Source organism: Miniopterus natalensis, chromosome 18 (assembly GCF_054644295.1).
Source record: "Miniopterus natalensis isolate mMinNat1 chromosome 18, mMinNat1.hap1, whole genome shotgun sequence".
NCBI classification, from domain to species: domain Eukaryota; kingdom Metazoa; phylum Chordata; class Mammalia; order Chiroptera; family Miniopteridae; genus Miniopterus; species Miniopterus natalensis.
Genome location: NC_142098.1, coordinates 28,362,747 through 28,383,194, shown reverse-complemented (window position 1 = coordinate 28,383,194; position 20,448 = coordinate 28,362,747). Strand labels below are relative to the sequence as shown.

Sequence of the window (20,448 nt, the reverse complement as noted above, 5' to 3'; positions counted from 1 at the left end):
TCTCTGTCTCCCTCCCTTCTACTATCTCTAAAATCAATGGAAGAAATATCCTCGGGTGAGCATTAACCAAAATAAAACAACAAAGGATAGTTGGAGGAGGGGGAAAAGCCCCTTTCCTCACAATAAACCTGTCACATGGATTTTATTACTACTACTTTACAGATGAGGAAACTAAGACAGAGTGAGACAGAGGCACAGAAAGCTTGCTTGAGGTCATGACCTCGTGGTGGCAGGCAAAGCGGGAATTTGATCCAGGCTTGTCTGACTCACCCTGTCACTTCCTGACCTGGAGCATTCCCTCGGGAAGGGTGGCCCCCAGAGGAGGTGTAACAGCTCCATTCTTGAGGGGGCAGAGTCAGCAGAATATTCTGCCCACCTCTAACCAGGGGACAGACAACTAAAATAGCCACTCATCAGTGAAAGCCTGAGTGAGGGGTGCGAGCTCAGCCCCCTGGAAGTGGTCCTATGCACCCTACGCAGAACTCAGCAGGGGCTGAGGTCCAGCTGGGCTCGATTCACCAGATTCACCAGTGTCTGCGGGGAACATCCGTACCTGGATGGTCTGACTCCAAGCTGGCCTAGGCCTGCTTCTGCAGGTCCCTCAGTTCTCCTGTCCAGGCTTTCCACATGTCTAGAGAAGGAACCTTTTCCAGCCAGCCACCTGCCTAAAGGCTATCCTTTCCCAAATTAGAGGGAGAGGAGCTGAGCAGGACCGGGTTTCAATCAGGGCCCAACCAGGCTGCAGCAGATGCCAGGATCAGAAAGGACTCTCAGGGAAACCCTAGGACCTTCTCTAGAAATTCAAGCGGAGCCTGGAAGAACTCAGGTGGCGGACTGGATGGCGGGCTGGCCCCTGCCTCCCACAGCCCCTGTTCCTTACCCTCTCCATGCAGCTACGGAAAGTTCCCGTCTTCCAGTCTGCTCCTCTCCTGGTGGCATTGCTGGATGAAGTGGAAAGGGAGGGCTGTCTTCCTGCCTTTACTGGGGTCCCCAACAGCCTCCAGGAGTCCTAAAGCCCCAGTCAGGCCCCACTTCTCCTGGAGCGGTTCTCAGAACTGGTAGGGTCTTGGTGAAGTCCTCGCCCCCCCCAACACACACACACACACACACACACACACACACACACACACACACACACCTTTGTGGCCCCTCCCCCATTATCTGGCTCCTCAGGGCCACCTCGAGGACAAAGGGCCCCGGTGCAAAGCTGGCAAAGGAACAGCGCGCGGAGAAGTGTCTCCTGAGGGCCCCTGCGGCTCAGCTCCTGCTGAGCTTGACTCCCCGCTCCGGAAGCAGCGCCCCTTCCTCTCCTCCAACACCCCGCCGGCTCCCCCTTCCCCCTCCAGTAGCAATTACCGGCCGAGGCGTCTGGGAAAGGGCCAATTAGTGCGGGAGATGCGGCCCCTGCGCGGTACCCCCTCTGACCGCAGCGCCCGGGGCGCCGCCGCCGCCTCCGGCCCCCGGGGTCCTGCCGCAGCCTCGCCGCCTGGCCGACAGCGCCGGCTGCCTGGGAGCCCCGGGGGACGCGCCGTCGGGCCTCCAGCCAACTGCAGTGATGGATCCAGCTGCCTGGAGCCGGGCCAAAGCCCTGGCGGACGCGGGGGCGTCGGGAGCCGAAGCGCCGACGCTGGTTGGTGGGGGCAAGTGGGAGGGGGCCTCCCTCCCTGGGAGGGCTCCTGCGCGGTGAGAACCCCGCAGTCCCATCTCAGGCACGCTCCCGACAGGGGCCAGCTCTGCCCACGCCCTCAGATGGCCTCATGGTCCTTCTGGCTTCTGGACCTTCAAGGGTAGACCTGAGCTGACCACACCCAGAGCAGTTTCCTCCTGGTGGCCGCGACAGGGCCTGGCCTTAGAAACCTTCAGCTGTAAAGGATCAGCCCCTGAGGCTGGGAGGTGGGCAGCAGGATGGGTGGGCAGTGTGGGGCCACAGGTGCTCATCACTGATCAGGGAATGTATGGACTTCCTCCCCTGGGTCCTTGCCCTGCACAACCTCCCTCACTCACCTGTGCGCTCTGGGATACCCAGAGGATCAGTCCTGCTCTCCAGTTGTCCACAAACTACTTGGGCAGAGGCTCCAGGGACTTGGCTGGGACCTCAAGCTAAGAGAAGCTCTCAGGGAGGCATCAGGTAAAGGAAAGAGGGGCGCAAGAGGGAACAGTGGGGGCAGGCACCATCACTTCAAGGCTTCCCCTTCCCCACTGGCTCCTTTCCAGCCCAGGCTGGACACACTGGGGCCTTGTAGTGAGGGACAAGGTGGGCCTGTACCCAGGACACACTGAGTGAGGCTGAAGTTTCTAGAAGGGAAGAAGTAGTCAGGGAGAATTTAGTTGGAAGGTCCACAAACGGGGTTGACCAAAGAGATCTGCTGCACAATGCTTCTGTTTTCCCCTCAGTGCCACAAGGGGCTGGGTTAAAGGCGCTGAGTCCCCTGAGCAGTCCTGGATATAGTGGCTTAGGGTTGAGGGTGGCCTTTTTCAGTACCACCCCTCTGCCCCCACCTCTTTCAGGTCTGGCCTTGGTAGGGAAGGGCTGGCGGCTTGCTGTGTGCTGTAGAACCTCCCTCAGGTCCTGTTGGGTCAGACTTTCTGTGAGGGAGAGGGGATCACTTCTCTAAAGGAGTGAGAACTCCCCTTTCCACGTACCAAGGCCATTAACTGTATGGAGAGGGAGAGAGCGCCTGCAAGAAATTGGGCTGTGGGGATTGAGTGAGGAAGGGACACAAAGATACCACCTGAGCCCTTCATGGATGGAAGTGGAAGTGTATTATATTAGAACAGGAGGAAAGGAACAGAGAGAGGTGAAAGAGACAGAGGAAGAATCTCGCAAAAAAGTCAGGGGGTGAGGAAGGAAACAGAAGCAGGTGGACATAGGGCCAGACAGGCACATGGACAGAGAGCCAGGGCAGTGCTGGGGCTGTTCAGGCTGGATGAGGGCAGTATCTGGGCATTCGGAAGGTGGCAAGGGCCAGGAATGTTTCTCATCCCAGTTGTTTGACCACTGAGATCCCCTAGGGGATGATGGGAAGGGTCAGCTGGAAATGCTGTGGGAGCACAAAGGAGATGACCTAACTTGGGCTGGAGCAGGGAGACAAGGAAGGCTTCCTGGAAAAGTGTCTGAAAGGACCAGTAGGAAAGTGTAGACGGAATGGAGGGAGAGGGGGAAGGGAAGTCATGTCTGCCAGAGGGTACACCAGGAGCAAAGGCCTAGAGGCAGAAATTAGCCTGTTCCATCCCAGCACCTCTCTGTCAGTGTGGCCCACACATGATGTCTAAGAGAGGAAACAGGCCTGGAGGGAGCACGGACTGTGCCCTGAGGCATTGAAGAGCCAAGGGAGGGACACATCCTGGTCAGACTTATCTTCCAGAAGGATCTTTGAGGTTACAGAGTACAGAGTAACTGGAGGAGAGAATAGAAGTGGGGTGACTAGGGAGGGTGGTGCAGAGGAAGTAAGTTCATAAAGCATTTGGACAGGACTTGCTGACAATGAGGGGAGGGGAGGAAGAAGTTGAGAGAGACTCCTAGGTATCCTGTTGATCCAAGGAGTTGTGGGCCAAGGCAAGAGGTCAGCTCTAAACACTCCCCCCCCCCACCCCCCTAGGATGGCCCCTGGGCACTCTGGTTCAGAGCTCTCCCACCCAGCCTAGGCTGGGAATTCATGTGACCCCTCCCCAAGTTCAGGAGGACCTCAGCCCCTACCCACTGGGACCAGGAAAAAGCCCAAGAGGGAGTTGAGACCAGGCTAGCGGTACAGGCAGGGCCAGGTGTTACTGGGGAAGCCCCTCCTCTCCCCCTTATACCCCACTGAAAACCAATCAAGACAACAGTCTAGCCTCCCACCACTGACCCTCTGTAATCACAATGATAGCTCCACGCAGGAGGAATTGGGTTTGTGCCTATTTGTCTGTGGAGGAAATCAGGAGGGGAGGAAGGCCCATTTGAGCCCTGGAAGAACTCAGGGGCTGAGATCAGATGACCTCATGGAGCAGAGTTCAGCATGCCTCTTTTAGGCAGAATTTGGTAGCTGTGTGTTCTTGTCTGGGCTTGTCTCTATGTGTGCATTCCTGTCTGGACCTGTCCCTCCTGGCCCTTTGCCTCTCTGAGCCTGGTTCTCCTCAGCTGTGTGCTGGAACGATGCCTGTGGAGGACACTACTCCAATCCCGTCTCCTCCATCCATGGCCCAGGATTCCTATTCACTGCCAGCCCCTTCAGCCACCGGTGCTGTGGAAAAGCATTCTGGTGATCTCACCAAGGAGCCACTGGGTGATCATTATGGATCTACAGTGAAGGAACAAGAACCCTTTTAATGGGGAGCCTGAAGGTGGAAGAAAGCCTTTTAGGAAATTAGCACAGTGGCAAGAATATTCATCAAAAGCTGATAGAGGTGCCTTTGGCTGATTCATGTCTCTTTTCTAAGGAGCAGCTCTTCTGGCCTAGGGGAAGGACTGGTTGCCTTCAAGACCTTCCAGAGACCCCAAACACAAGACTCCAAAACTCTGGCAGTGTTGCTGGACCTTTCAGCACCTGTCAGAGGCACTACCATCGATTTGTTGCTCTAGAATCATGGTTTTCTGCATTGCTAGGAAAGGCTGCTGATGAGCAAGGGGTTGTGGGTTCTAATACAACTGTTCTCACTTCTTTGTGATCTCAGGCATTCAGCTGGCCTCCCTGATCCTCCCTGCCAGGAGAAATCCTGACCTTGCCTGGCTTCTAGGTAACTAAAATATCTACAAAACTCAGCATATCTGGAAAAAGAATAATTTTTCCAAGAGTGAGGATGCAGCCGTACCCAAACAACCATTGGTATTGGAGTCTAATGGGAAAAGTAGGGAAACTGTCTGGAAATGGGACCCATTATCCTCTGTGGCACATGCCTCCCTCTCACAGCACCTGGATATGGCAGGCAGAAGAGCTGTTGCAGTGCACACCTCCAGGGGGCACCACTTACCTGGTTTACAGTGTGAATGAGCCCCTGGATATAACATGAACTCCATGACCTCCCTCCTCTAAGCTTGTCACCAACATACACTCTTATACCACACATCTCAGAGAAGGCTGTGATTGGGTGATTGCTCAGTCAGCACCTAACCCAAAACATCCACATTAGGCAGTCTTCACAGCCCAGTGTACTCCCTCCAGCCTGTGCATGGCATCTTTGTGTCCATCTCAATCTCTAATGCTACTTAAGTTGCAAAGCATGCTGGGAGCTCTCCCCTTGGGCAGGAGGGAGCAAGATGAAGTTAGCATGAGGTGAGGCTAGGGAAGCTACTAAGAGTGTGGGATGCCTTCGAGAAGGTTGGGTTCAATCTCTAGGACAGGCATTGGCAAGGGGATTCTGGGGGCCAATAATTCTGCCCAGCACAGGGGAGAAGGGCTTCTCAGAGGCCTCTGGACCCACACTTAACAAAAGAGTATGAATATGCCTGGCTGAGAAAGAGGAAAGAAACAAGCTGGACAGAGGAAGTTAGGCAGGGCTGAAACTCAACTCCTTGCCCATTCACTCGGAAGTATCATCTAGTGGAAGAGAACTATTGTTTGCTTTTTTTTTTTTTACTTTTTATAAGAGTTCATTTGAGTCAAACTGATGACATTGCTGGAAAGCAAGATCTCAAATGCTTGTTGTTTGCTTTATTAATTGTTCTTGTGTACCTAGAGGGAAGGCAGGCTGGCAAGGTGGCCATGGGCTGGTAATTCGGACGGCCTATTTATAAGCCAGCATTACTGCATGCTGCGAAACCGGGCCTGCCAGGCTGGCTTAGAGTTTAGGAAATTTGGGAAAGAATCCAAGAACAGGGCAGGGCGTCAAGGTATCATCATCAGGGAGACAAAAGGAGAGAAGGTAAAAGAGGATGCATTTAGATTCAAGAGTCGATAATGAGCTAGAAGTGAATGCTGAATTATTCAACCTCCTTTATTGATCCATTGATCTTTATCTGCAGGTCTCGGTTTATTCTTGGTTCGCATTTCCTGTGTCTGAGATGCTGAGAAGAGAAATGAGGGGAGGAGGAAACTGATTTTTTTTTCTTTTTTCTTTTTCTTTTTTTTTAAATGTATTTTTTTTAATTTTTATTGATTTGAGAGAAGGAAGGGAGAGGGAAAGAGAGATAGAAACATCAATGATGAGAGAGCTATTGATCGGCTGCCTCTTGCACGGCCCCCTTTGGGGATGGAGCTCGCAACCCGGGCATGTGCCCTGACTGGGAATCGAACCATGATCTCCTGGATTCTAGGTCGATGCTCAACCACAGAGCCACACCAGCTGGGGTGGAAACTGATTTTAAGACTCAAGAAAAGAGAAATTTGGCAACAGGTATCAGGAACCTTAAAATGCCCTTACCCTTTGACATGCTGGTTGTACTTCTGAAATCACTACCCAAAACTTTTAAGAAAAAGCCTTAAGCACCATGATGTTCCCAGAAGCCTATTTTATAACAGTGAATAATAAGGAACAACCAAAATAAATGCCCAACAATAGGTGACTGGCCAAGGTGCCATTAGAAGTTTTATATGATTTCATGGGGAAATATTTATGCCATAGGGTTAGGATAACGGAGCATTCAAAACTGTACCTATGTTATGTAAAACTATGTGAAGAAATGTGAATGGAAGGAGGCCAAATATTATGAAAATATATTGAAAATATACTGAAAGAAATGTTAGCAATGATTGTTTTGAGGTGGTGGTTTCTCTCTTCTTTTCCTATATTTCCTAAATTTTCTACCAAAGACATGCACAACTTTTAAATAATTAGAACAATTTAAGAGACACTCCTATGAAGGCTGCACAGTAGTAAAATAAACACAAATTAGTGGGGAGTCAAATCCTCCCAGAATCCAGGGTGTTGCAGTGTTCTAGGTGTGCTGACCATCTCACTGGCACATCGTATGGACCTAAATGATAGAATAAGGGGATGCTGTGGAGCAGTCACTCTGTGGAAGACAATCAAAGGCCCCTGAACTAATATTTAAAAGAAAAAGTATGTTTTCCCAGCAGAGAAACAGGAAAAAGTCATGCTAGATAGAGCAGTAAAAGTAAAGGCCCTGAGGCATGTGGGAAATGCCAGCAGGCCAATATGAGTAGATTGCTGGGTGCCATGGAAAGAAATGATGAGACATGGGATTGGAAAGGAAAGTAATGATTGTCAGGAGGTCATGAATGCTGAGCTGAGGGCCTTTGCCTTTCTGCCACAGGCAAATTGGAGATTGGGGGAGGGGGCTTAGGCAGGAGGGCAGTGTGGTTAGAGCTCACCACTGTCATTCTCTAGTCCCCTAGTCTAGTCTGTTTCTCATCACCCACCAGAAACTTCAGGGAAAGGGGAACAGTCCAAAGCAGCCCTCAGAGACGGTCAGCCAGGCCTCCTGACCCAGCCTGGCCTCCTTCTCACCACACCAGGCTCCATCCCCATCCCCAGGCACCCAGACAAACCTCTCTCCTCCCATGACAAAGAGGCTCATTTGGAGCCTGGGCAAGATTTGCAAACGTCAAACTTGTAATTACAAGGATGAAATCATCTGGTTCCTTTTAAGCAAACGGGTTTATTGATCGCAACACTGAAGAAATGCTATTCTGGGGAAACTTGCTCCTCTCCGCTTTCCTCTCCCTCTGGAATGACTGAGCTTGTGGGGGAGGGTGGCAGGGGAGCTAAGAAGGGGGAGAACCTCCTGGAAGGGGAGATTCTTAAGGGCCTATGGGTGAAGTTTATGGTATGTAAATTATATCTCAGAAAAGAATTCTTTGGGGCTTAGGAAACTGCCTCATTCAGACAGATGACACCCTCATCCTGGACTTAGGCCCATCTCCATCCAGAAACTAAAAGCTGGATAAGAGCTAGGGCTTTAGGCGCTGTGCCAGCCACTAATTTCCCTTCTCTCCCACCCCCTTCAGGTCTCATTTGTGGCTTCAGATCCTATTTCAACTTCAAGATGGTACAATATTTTCTCAGTAACTGAAAAGAAACAGTTCCCTTAGAAAAAATGTAGCAGAGTCTCGGGTACCTAGGAGGACCTTACTCTCTCTTCAAGGAGAGGAAGATGTAGGTGGCTACTGACATCAGACCTGGATAAAGCCAATCTTTCTACTGGACTTGGGGAGGCAGGATTTTGAGGCCTTAACCTTCCAAGTTAAAGAGGGACAAACTGGGCTTGGGGACAGGAGTGCACCACCCTTAAGGGCAAGAGCCACATCCTGCCACAAGACCCACAAGAGGACCCCTTCATTCAACCTGTTGGGGACCCTTTGGGAGCATGTTTGGGTGCTCCAGGAGGAATGACCCCAGTCACAGCTTTCCATGAGTTCAGATAGGGAGAAAAGAAGGACTTTTGGCATCTCCACCAGCAGAGGCCTTAGAGTGGAATGGTTAAGAGCATGACCCTGGGACCATCAGCTCCTTTGAGCCTCAATTTCCTCATCTGTAGAATAGGGTGAATAATACCAAACTTGCAGGGTTATGGTGAGAAGTGAACAAAGACAATATACTCCAATGCTAAGCAAGCCATTGTGTTATCTCTTATGGGCCAGGGTCTTGTCACTGTCCTGCGGTCACTTATTTACCTTTTCAGAATCTCTATTTCCTCATTTGTCAAATGGGGACAAGACGACCTGTCTCAGTAGGTGGTTGTTTGAATTAACTGAGATAAGGGTCATGTAAGCACCCGGCTCCGAACTTCACAGTTGGGTCAGATGACTGAGGGTTCCCATCTCCTGTTCAGTGTTATCGTGCATTCCCATCCACCCACTCAAGATCAGTCTGGGAGTCCTGCAGGAGCAGCTGCCCACCCAAGAAGAGGAGGCCCTAGGCTGGATGAATCCTTAGGAAAGGAAGGCTCCAAGCAGTGGGGCTTCAGGTAATTCAGTCAGATTTACAGAGTGAGGAGGGTGTTTCTAGGTATAAACAGATACCCTTAGGCTTCCATCTGTGAGCCCTACCAGAGCTGGCTCTTAGTAAATCCCACTTTGGGGTAGTGCCTGGACCAATCCAAACCCAGCTGGACAGAAGCTCAGGGCTAAATTTAGCTGATATGGGTGAAACTTTCCTTTATTAATGTCCTTTAATTCAGTTTTAAAAATAAGTGGAAAAAAAATTAATAACAACAAAAAAAAGCATGCAGAGGTCAGCTGAGGAGATGGCTTCCTTTAGCCTGCGGCTTGTTTCCCGGTCATCCTGGCCAGTCGGACTCCAGACAATGTGGGTTACCCTGTGGCCTGGAGTTGCCAAAGGCTGTCTGTGGTGTTGCTGTTCTGGGTCAGCCTGGCAGGCTTTTTCACCCCTTTCCCTCAGGACATGATTTCCCAGCCCCATGAGGCTGACAGAGTATTCTGCCCTCCTCTGCACTCCCACCTCTCCTCTCCAGCTCCCTTGAACCCAAAAAAGATTTGTCTTTACCTTTTCCTTGTCAAATGGTGTCTGTCTGGGCATCTTAGCTACTCTTTTGATATTTCACCTTTTATTTATTCTACATTTCCCATGGCAGAAACAATTATTACTAGAGTCCAAAGACCAGGATCAGCTGCAGGTTTGTGAGCCCCACCTGGACCCATTGTGGATTAAGAGCCCTGCTGCCTTATGGATCATTTTTTAGAGACAGAAATGGAAAGTTTTATACAAATGTCTACCTAAACAGAATATGGTGGTGCTGAATTATCACATGGAATCCCCTCCCCCCCATAGAGGCCAACAGCAGAAACCGCTTCCCTGACCACTGGCCTTCAGACAGTCCTTGTTGACTGGGAGCATAGTCGTCTTCCTCTCATTTAGACAATGGCTGTGTTGCCCTAGTGTCTAAAGGCCTTGGCTGAACTGGGAAGACTTGAGGTAGAGGCAGCAGATGAATGAAAGCTTCTATTACTGTGAGTGACTTTGTTCTGCCTTGGTGCCTTGGGGTAGAGTCTACCTCACTCACCTCTCAAAATAAGTTGCAGATGTTTTAAAACTGGTTTTGTCTGCACTTTGCCTGTGCTGATGTGGAGTTTCCCCTTCCAGTTTCACCAGAGCCTTTAGGCAGCAAAATAAAAATGACATCCTTTGCCAGATGTAGTTGATACACTGTTCAGTGGACCCACAAGGCACTCCCACTCCTTCCTTTGGGTGAACTGCTCTTTCCCTCTTTTGACCATCAGGTTCTCTCTGAGGCTGTAAATCCAAGGTCCCCAAGCCCAGATGGTAGAACATGTGACATAAGCTGTCCAGTGTCATCACATTAGCCTGGACATAATGATTTGGTAGAGAGGAGAGTATCCGACCCAAACTGGGCCAGCCGAAGTCCTTCCCAGGAATTTTATGACTTGGAAGTAGAGAAATGGCTGCTCCTATCCTTTGCCAGGAAATTAATGCCATCAAGAGATCTTGAGAGAATTAAGGGGTGAGAAGAAATGAAGAAACAAATAAAAAAGAGTATCTCTCTCTCTGTGATTTATTTACTTAAAATAAAACAGAACCCTTTTTACCTGTTTGCTTGAATTGGGTTTCTGTCACTTGCAATTGTAAAAGACCCGAGAGGAAGATTCTGAGAGAGAGGGAGGCCCAACAAAAGTGGCTGGTGACATCCATATCTATACCCTTTCTATTAGTGTACACGTATGCATTCATTCACACAGGCTTGGTGTGGACAGGGGAGCATGCCCTTTTAAGGAATTGATTCTATGTTTGCTATTCAGACAGAGTGGGCTTGTTAAAACCACCAGCCTACAGGTTTGACTTTGCTGAAAATTCCCTCAGTGACCTTGGGGCATGGATCACCCTCTGGACCTGAGTTAGGGTTACCAGCCATCCCATTTTGCCAGGGACTGAGTGGTTTCTTAGGACATGGGAGTTTCATTGCTAAAATAGGACAGCCTCAGGAAAACCAGGATAGTTGGTCACTGTAGCTCAGTACTATATGTGTAAAAATGAGACAGAACTAGACAGGGGTGGGAAATTCGGCCAAACTCTGCGTTCATTCAGACATTGCCAATTGCCCTGGGCACTAATTCCCATAAGTTTAAGTGTATCTTCACAGTCCTTTGCAATATGGCCAGCTACTGTCAGTCAGTTGGCACCACTTGCCATCCTTGGACGGAGTTTTTGACAGGCTGGAATTTTAAGCATCAGAATTTATTGAGGGCAATTTTAAAAAAAAAATACGTCTTTATTGATTTCAAAGAGAGAAAGGGAGAGTGAGAGAGAAATAGAAACACCGATGATGAGTCACTGATCGGCTGCCTCCTGCACATCCCCAGGATGGAGCCCACAACCCTGGCATGTACCCTGACCGGGAATCAAACAGCAATCTTCTAGATCATAGGTGGATGCTCAACCACTGAGCCAGCCAGGCTATTGAGGACCAATTTTTTTTTTTTAAACTAGTATTCTCTGTCCTCTATTTTATTGATTTCAGAGAGAGGAAGGGAGAGGGAGAGAGAGAGAGAGAAACATCAATGATGAGAGAGTCATTGATCAGCTGCCTCCTGCACGCCCCCAGCTGGGGATCCAGCCCGCAACCCAGGCATGTGCCCTGACAGGAATCCACTGCGATCTCCTGATCTCCTGGATCCTAGGTCGCCGCTGGACCGCTGAGCCACGCCCTGCCTGGCCGAGGACCAATTTTGAATCAAGCTCTGCCATAAATCCCACGACTCTTCAACTTGGGCTAAATGACTTTCCTAGAAGTTGTGAATCTTGTTAGGATTTGATTGCACATTTGGGTAAATATATGGACTGGCATTAGGATATATTTATAAATTCAGCTTGTTATTCTTTAAAAACGCAGATGGAGTGCTCATTCTGTTAGACCTACTTAAAGGCTTTCACGCTAACACTGTGCGCTTGTGAAAGTCTGAATTTTGGAAATAAGCAAACTGAGGCTTAGCGGCCCAATGCTTGTCTAAGGCCGCAGTCAGCAGGCAGGGGAGTCGAATAAGATCTCATTTAGGACCAGTCCGACACCAAGAGCTACGACCTTTCCAGCACGAAGTGGATTCAGTGGGATGCTTTGGTCTGTTTCCACCTTTAGTCTTTGAAGTGATCGGCTTACACCCACTCCTGTCGGTTTGGGAAGGCAAAGCCCCCAAGGACTTAAATTTCTTCGCGTACGGATCACAATTTTGGCTTACTCCGCACGACTGGGAAGCCCCAAAGTTCCAGACAGTCGAAAGAAAGGACCTGCGTGCGCCGGCCCACATCTACGGACCGGGCAGATCCCCACCCGGCGGTTCCACCGCGAGCGGCCCGCGGGCCGGCAAAGGGAAGAGGGCAGCGCCGCGGGAGGAGCTAGGGTTCGCTGCAGCCCGGCGGCCCCGCAAGCCCCAGGGCGACGCATGCGCGGCGCGGGTCGCGGAGTTGTGAATGGTGCGTTTTGTTTGCCGGAGTTTGGGGCGGGCGGGCGCGAGAGGAGGAGGGGTGGGGCCGACGGGGGCGGAGCCGACGGGCCAGCGAGGTGGGCGGTGAGAGGAAGTGGCGGCGGCGGCGGCCGGGGGCGGCGAGTGCTGTGTCCGCGCGGGCTGTAGGCAACGGCTGAGGCGGCGGCGGCGTGGATTGGGCTCGAGCGCGCGGCGGCCCCTCAGACTCCGGGGAGCGGGAGCACATGCGGGCGGGCGCCTGAAACAAAGGGAAGCGAGAGTCAGGGTGCCGCGGGTGGGCGGTCAGTCGGTCAGGGCAGAGCCGGCAAGGGGGTGCCCGCGCAAGCCCGGAGCCCGGCCGGCCGGCGCGGTCTCAGGGCGGGAAGATGCCGCGCGTCGTGCCCGACCAGAGAAGCAAGTTCGAGAACGAGGAGTTCTTCAGGAAGCTGAGCCGCGAATGTGAGGTGAGGCGGCCGGAGGCCGCGGCGCGCCCCGAGTGGGCCCGGGCGGAGAAAAGTTTGGGCGGCGCGGCCCCCGGGAACCCCGCGCCGGCGCCCGTGGAGGGGCAATCTCGCCCGGGCGGCCGTCTGCCCGCAGACTCTGCTTGTCCTTATCGGCGCCGCGCGGGGCGGGCGGGCGCGCGGGCGGCGCCGCGGATTTGGCTCCTGATTTCGGGCCGTCTCTGCCTTGCAGATTAAGTACACGGGATTCAGGGACCGGCCCCACGAGGAGCGCCAGGCGCGCTTCCAGAACGCCTGCCGCGACGGCCGCTCGGAAATCGTAAGTCGGCGGGGCGGGGGGCCCGGGGCTCCGGGCATCGAGGCGCGCGCGGGTCACTTGTTGCGCTGGGGCTGCCGCGGCCCAGGTCGGTTCCGGACGCCGCGGCTCCCGGAACTGAGCGGGCGCCGTCTCACTTCCTACTCGGGATTCAAAATGCGAAAGCAGATGCTGGCGGGCCGCGCGTCCTCGCGTGGAGACGCTTCCCTGTGACCCTCGGCGGGTGGGTATGTTTCCCAGACACGACTCGGCAGTTTGCTGTCAGTGGAGCTCAAACCGGAGGGCAACTAACAGGGAAAGGTTATTGTGTGTGTGTAGGCTGTGACCGGAGTAAGGGACCGGGTATTTCTAAGGAACAAAACACCCATTCGGAAAAAGAATTGGGCTTTATTCAAGGATCTGACTCCTGGGCGATAGTTTGTTGGTAAGTCTATATGTGAAGCGCTCTCACTCCCAGTATAGCTAAAAATAATAAATCTTTACGTCAGTTATCTGTTGTCCTTAATAGAGGGGGGAAAATGCCCTAAAGGACATGCAGTGTCCTTTTCTTAGAATGTTAAACCCGAGGAGAATCAGAAAGAAACCATTACTGTCTTTTTTCAAACCTAAAAAGCATACCCCGTTAGTGCTGCATGGATTTGTGAAAACCACAGTTGATCTTGAGGCCATGTTTTAGGTGGTAGATTTGGTGCTGTGCCTACACCAAACCTGATGTTAAAAAAATTAAAGGGCCCTAGTTCCTCTTATCTCCTTTCGGGCTGTCCTATGGAGATGCTAATGAGGGTAGATCGGAGAAGCCAAAGAGTGAGTAGGAAGAAACGAAAGAAAGGTAGATTATTAATTAAAAAAAAAAAAAGTTGAAATACTATGTTAATGGAATCTAATTATCTACGCTGTTATTGGGCACATTGCATTTGAAGAGACTTGAAGCTACTATGCACTTTGAATTTGGGTTAACAATAGGAAGACATATTGGTACATTTACTTCTTCCAGCTCCTTTATAGAGAATCTACTTTTATTGAGATATAATTCACATACCATAAATTCTCCCTTTTCATCACAGAAACCCAGTTTACTGTTAAAGACTATTTCAATATTTAAAATGAAGGCTTAGAATCATATTACAGATAATGAGAAAATACTGGCTAAATTGATCAGGAGCTCTAGAATAGTTTTTTATTATTGCATTTTATGAAAGAAAATCTCCAGCTTTTAGCCCACTGCCAAATTTCTTGAGTAGTTGTGATAATCATGATTAAAATGTCTAAGACAAATATTGTTTGGTTTTGGCACTGAGTGGTAAAAGAATCATTTATTAGTTGATACAGTAATTATATCATTCTTTTCATGGGTTTTCTTTTGCAAAAGGTGATGGTATACCTAACCAATAGATTTCCCGGAGGTAATTGATGTAAGTGTAAAAGATGAGATACAGAGTTTTGTCAGGATTTTTTAAAGCTGAGGTTTTTGGGTTTTTTGGAAGCCAAGTGAAGAATAGCTATTAGAGTGTGTGTTTTTTTCATATCAGACTTTACTACATGTGATTATGAACCGGGAATATAATTTAACCCACTGTATATCTGAATTGGTGTAATATTTTATAGGCTGCTTGTGTTTGTCATAAATTTCTTTCCAGTGTAAATCAGACAGATGTTCTAGTTCTTCCTCTCTTCCAAATATCTGATTCTACAAATTTTAATAAGTTCTTAATATCTGACAAGTACAAATAGTTGAAGTTATATTGTAAGATTTGCTCTAAGACAGCATATGTATCTTAATTTGTTGAAGAATGTAACTATTTGTATTTGGGAAGGAATTTCACATTACCCTCTCTTTCTAGTTCCCCCACTTTAATTCAATGTTTAAATTATGGCATTCTTGTCTCTTAAAGGGTGGAGACCACATTAATTCTGTGGTATATTCATTAATACACTCCCCTCTATGCAAGTACTTTGCACAATGCCTTTTGCATCATAGGTACTTGATTAATTCAATTTAGAGGTTACTTAATGTAATACCTAAAATTTATCTTTTGACTTATAAACAGGCAGTGGCTTTTACTTATTTGGTTATGGAAAATAGATGTGGAAAAGGCATTCTTTGGCCTCTATTCTGACAGCAGTTATATACGGTAAAAGTAGACATATTTCCCAAAATTATTCCCAACCCTTTTTTTTCTCTTTTATTCTTTTTATTTTGAATATCACCTTAACGTATCAGTGAAGTTAATGGCGGACTCGTTTTGTGTTTAGATGTGAAACAATTTAAGGGCTATGATGCTCATCTCTTAAGTATCAAACTTACCTAGATTTTATAATAATATGAATAAAAGTGATTATGGGTGAGGGGTAAAATTTATTTGGTAAACTGATTTATTCCCCAAATAAGTTCTTATTGTAGTAGAAGTGTGGGAGATGTCTTCAACACTAACGAGTAATAAAAGGAAAATATACTCATGACAAGTATGGTGACTAGTGGGAGAGCAGTGAAAACCATGTATTTTTAATCCTGAAAATGGAAGGATAAAAGCTCTGTTGGATTGGCACATGTGTGCTCTTTTATAATTTATGAAACCTAGAATCTTACATATAGACAGGGATACCAGTGTAGCATTTTTATGTTTTCGAACATAATTTTCCCAACTCTTAATGTATGTGTAGGTATCCCATTGAAGATTTCTGTGGTAAGGTAAATTTGGGGAATGTTATTCTAGTATGAACTGTTTTTTATCACTTCTCCTATCAGAGAGAGGGATCTTGATTGAGATAATGGGCATAAAGTGACGAAGCAGGAAATCTCTTCTGAGGTTGGCCTTCAGACAGGAGGTGAGGTAATAAGATCCATAGACTGTTTTTACTGAGCACAGAGTTGATTTTTGGGGTACCCGCGGGGTGGAAGGATTTGTTACTAAGTGAATACTGAAACTTGCCTTGGGGATTTTGACACAGGGCATTGATTTCATGGGCTGAATACTCTTATCTGCACCACTCTGCTCTGAGAATTTCATTGTCCAAAGGTGGAAGAAGTTAGCTCAGTTATTTCTTTTATTTTATTAAGCAGATACTTATATAGCATTTACTTGGTTCTGTTCTAAGCGCTGTACAAATATTAATTTGTGAGGAAACGGAGATCCTGAGTTAAGTAACTTGCCTCAGGTCACACAACCTAGGCAGTCTGCTTTTCATTTGAAAACTATTGTTCATTTCATTTCACTTGATTGCTTTTTAAACTTAGGCTAATAGTGGGGTAAGATATTTTTTTAAGTTAATATTGTAATGAGGTTTGTTCAGTGTCTGTTCATAAGAAAAGGTATCTCAGTCGATTAGGGAAATGCTATCAAAACTATCTGTAGAGATTTAGCAGTTAGGTTGACAATTGTACCTAATGGTACCAGTAATAGAAATAGGAAGTATAATTTTTACCTCTAAAGAATCTAAGCTGTTAATCATCAGGGGAACTAAAGGGTAGTTGAATCAGCTAAAGGCTTTAAACAAATGGCCAAAATGTGAACCCCTTGCTTTCAGATGAAGACTATGCTGGAAAACTTTATGCTTTAGAACTTTAATTGGTAAAATAAAACAAAAACATTCTATTTTAATTAGTAAAAGAAAAGACAATTTCAACAAAGAAAAGTTTACATTTAGATGATGAAAAATGTGTTTTTTTCAAAATGCTTTTTACTTATTTACTTAATTTCCCTTGGGAAGAGGGACAGTGTTATTTCCATTTTTTACTTGGGGGAAATCCAGTTAAATTGCTCAGGGACTACACAGAATGACACTTTATTGAAATGGATTTAGATTGTTCAGTCTGTTGAGCTGTGCCATCCAAATCTTTTATAAATATTAGATGAATACTCTTTTGTTATAGTCAGATCCAGTTATCCTAAAGTCAAATTTAAGAAAATTTTTTAATCACCCAAGGTTTTAGAGAGAATGGGAAGTGTGGTCATGGCACAGGCTAATGTAAGGTTTATCAGAAGAGAGACATTTTTAACATTGGCTTTAGAGCATAGTGTTTCCTTGAACAAGGAAAATCAAGAAAAATTAAAATGTCTCATTTACACAACTTTAAATTGTGGTATGTTTTAAAATACAAAATGTTTAGATCTTCAGTGATTTTCACATTTAAAAATATAAGTTTTTAAATTCAGGGGTGGTGGCTTCTGGTTAGACATTAGCAATGCGTGATCCTAACGTCAGCAAAAACTGACCTGAAAGAAAGTATTGATTCCATGTCTTGATTTTATATTTAAGCAGCCAATGGCAAATGTCCTCAAAATGGAATCAGATGTTTGTAACTTAATACTTAAGAAAAATGATGAGTGCATGTTTTTTACTTTTAAGTATTCTTGGTGCTGCCTGGCTTAAGACAGAAACTGATGTAAAAATAAATGACTGCCTGCATAATTTATGTAATGTCCTGCTCCTGATCCTGTTTGTATTGATTTTTCTAAAAGGCTTTTGTGGCCACAGGAACCAATCTGTCTCTCCAGTTTTTTCCGGCCAGCTGGCAGGGAGAACAGCGACAAACACCTAGCCGGGAATATGTCGACTTAGAGAGAGAAGCAGGCAAGGTAGGAAACATTTCTTTGCAATTTGAAATACTGTGGATTGTTTTATTAGAAATTATTTGATGATTTACATTAATAAAGAGATTATAGTTCCGATTATATAGGCATATGGTTAGATTTGTTTTCATATTATAAGAACGTAATACAGTTTTTAAAAATCACTCAAATTATTTTCATGTGTATTAACATTCACCATAGAAAGTTCTAGCCTTTAAAGAGAATAGTGTACTTTCTTACATGTAACATTCAAAACTTAATTTCTTTAAAAGTGTTGACAGGAAGTATTCTTTTTTTACGAAAATATGTGTGACTACAGTGCTGTAAAAAAATTAAGAGAAAAATGAGAAAAGGCTCTGTAGGCTTTAAATTTAATAATATTTAGAAATAGCTCATGGGTAACTTTCTACTTCTGTTAATAATTTAATTTTGAAAAAACAGTATGAAAATTGTAACTTGGAAATAATTTCTTTGTTTTGAGAAAAAGCTTCCGAAAAAACAAATAGATGTCTTAAAATTTTTATGTTGTAAGTTTAGGTTGAAGATGAAAAATATTAGTGGAAATGTTTAAGCGAGAGCCCTGTTAAAATCTAAGTTAAATGTATTATATGATTTTGGTGAAATTTTAATGAATAATATCTTGGATTGGTTCATCTTTTTATGTAGAAGTTGACTTCAATAAGATATTTAAAGAAAGAAATTTTCAACCTCATTTTATGCTTATTTTTCTCCTGTTTCCTTTGCGGTGTTTCCATACCTGTTTTTATCGACATAGCTAAATTACTTTTCTAAGTGCTGTTATGAATAGCATAACCTATCACTTTATGTGCAAAACATAAGAAACATCTAAATATAGTGGTACCTCAGTTTTCAAACGTCTCCGTTGACGAACATTTTAGTTTACAAACTCCGTAAACCCAAAAGTAAATGCTTCGGTTTTCGAACACGCCTCAGAAGTCAAACATGCCACATGGCTTCCGCTGAGTGCAAGATCCTGAGGCCTAGCTGTTGGCTGTTGATCCCTTGGTTTTCCAACATTTCAGAATTCGAACGGTCTTCTGGAACGGATTACATTTGAAAACCGAGGTGCCACTGTATTCCTATGAGTAACTTAAAAAAAATTTTTGTATTAGGATGTATTAGGTAGGAAAAGTATTTCTGATCTTCTGTATATACATTGAAGATTTTGTTGTTGTTTTCTTTAATTTTATGAAATAAAGTTCGATCTTTTGTCTGTGACAAACCAACTAATCTTTGGAAAGGGAAAGAAAAAATAAATTACAGAATGTTAAAAATTAGTAATAAGTAATTTGCTTTCCTATGTGTTAGCTTGTATGCTTGTAAGATTAAATGCAAGTGTTCCAGATCTTACTATTTAGTAATTCTTATATATAAGGGAGAAGTTTTGAAGTTATTGTAGGATTATTGCTTTTTTTTTTTTTTTTTTTGTCTATTTGGTACATGTATGTGACTAAATGAAGAAATTACTGTTTTCCTTGTTGAACACACTTCCTTAAAGTGTAACATGGTAGCTCAGATACTACAGACATAGACCAAAAATAAATCCTTTCCTTTCAACTTTAAAGCTAAACTATTTTGACTTCAAAATTGACATCTCAATGTTTCTAAAGTCTTCTAGTGTTTAATAACTATTAAATGGGTGTTAACTCTCCTAGGAAGTATGTTTGCTTGAATTAATTTAATGATATCTCTTTACTAGATTGAAGACCATATTATCCTTGGACTTAAGCCATTGAGATGTTTTTAGTTATGTGACCAACAATAACAAAAATGTTTTAATGGAGTATTCTACTATTTAGAGGATATGTTTTCAAATATATCAGGAAAAGTGATAAAACCCATGTTAGCTATCAGGAAACTAGTATTTTATTAATGTTTGTTTTACAAGTTTTTTCCTATGAGGGGTCAGATATTAAATATTTTCAGTTTTTCAGGCATATGCTCTTTGTTGCAACTACTCAGTTCTGCTGTTAGAGTGTGAAAGGGCCATAGACAACATGTAAACAGATGAATGTGGCTGTGTTCCAAGAATGGTAACACTGGCAAAAAAATCAGTATCTTCAGATATAGATCTGTAAATGTTTATGTGTAGATCATGTATTTCTCAAATATAATTTTGCCAGCACTGTACTACACCAGTAGAATCTAGAGGGGAAAAGCATTTAAAAGCAAAAAAACCCATAAAAAAACACAAAAAACCCCAACTACTCATATTACTCCATACCACTGGGGTAAAGGATGCCAGTGAATTTGGAAAAAAGGTACTGACCAGTGTTTTCTCATTTGTGGAGTTCAGGCTATGGGGTCCCTTTCTCTTCCTCCTCTTTTATGGTCTCTTTCTGGTAACCATTAGCTTTTATTTCTGTCTCAACAGGGCTAGGACTAGAAGCAAGGAAAAACTGAAGGAAATTTCCCCAAATGTTAATTATCACAAATCAGTGTCTTTTCTTCCACATACTCTTAACCACATTACATCCCGAAGCAGCTTAGTTCTTTTCCTATTCACACCCAGCTTTGAGAAAACTAGTGGTTAAGGCTTTAGAGTTAGGCAGAATTAAGTCCTGTTTTCATTTGCTACTAGGTAACTTTGGGCAAATTATTTAATTTTGCGGTTCTCAGTTGTAAAATGAAGTTAATGCATACCTCCTAGGATTGTCCTAGTGATTGAAATAGTGAATGTAAAGGAAAAGTAGAGTAAAATAAGGATGAATAAGGGATGTTTGTAGTTTTAAATAGGGTGGTTTGGGTAAAGAAGGTCATATTTGAGC

The 20,448-nt window shown here is 45.5% G+C and overlaps 1 protein-coding gene across 2 annotated transcripts in view; it reads left to right on the top strand.

Moving 5' to 3' along the window:
• The first annotated feature begins 12,661 nt into the window (after positions 1 to 12,661).
• Positions 12,662 to 20,448, top strand: part of CBFB (core-binding factor subunit beta) — a 45,085-nt gene continuing 37,298 nt past the window's right edge. Inside the window, exons 1-3 of one of the 2 annotated variants that reach the window (XM_087827556.1) lie at positions 12,662 to 12,775; positions 13,005 to 13,091; positions 17,549 to 17,665. In XM_087827556.1, the coding sequence (XP_087683682.1) occupies positions 12,698 to 12,775; positions 13,005 to 13,091; positions 17,549 to 17,665 (282 nt within the window). In that variant the 5' untranslated portion in view covers positions 12,662 to 12,697. The remainder of the gene's footprint in view (positions 12,776 to 13,004; positions 13,092 to 17,548; positions 17,666 to 20,448) is intronic. The other variant, XM_087827555.1, reaches the window with a different exon arrangement.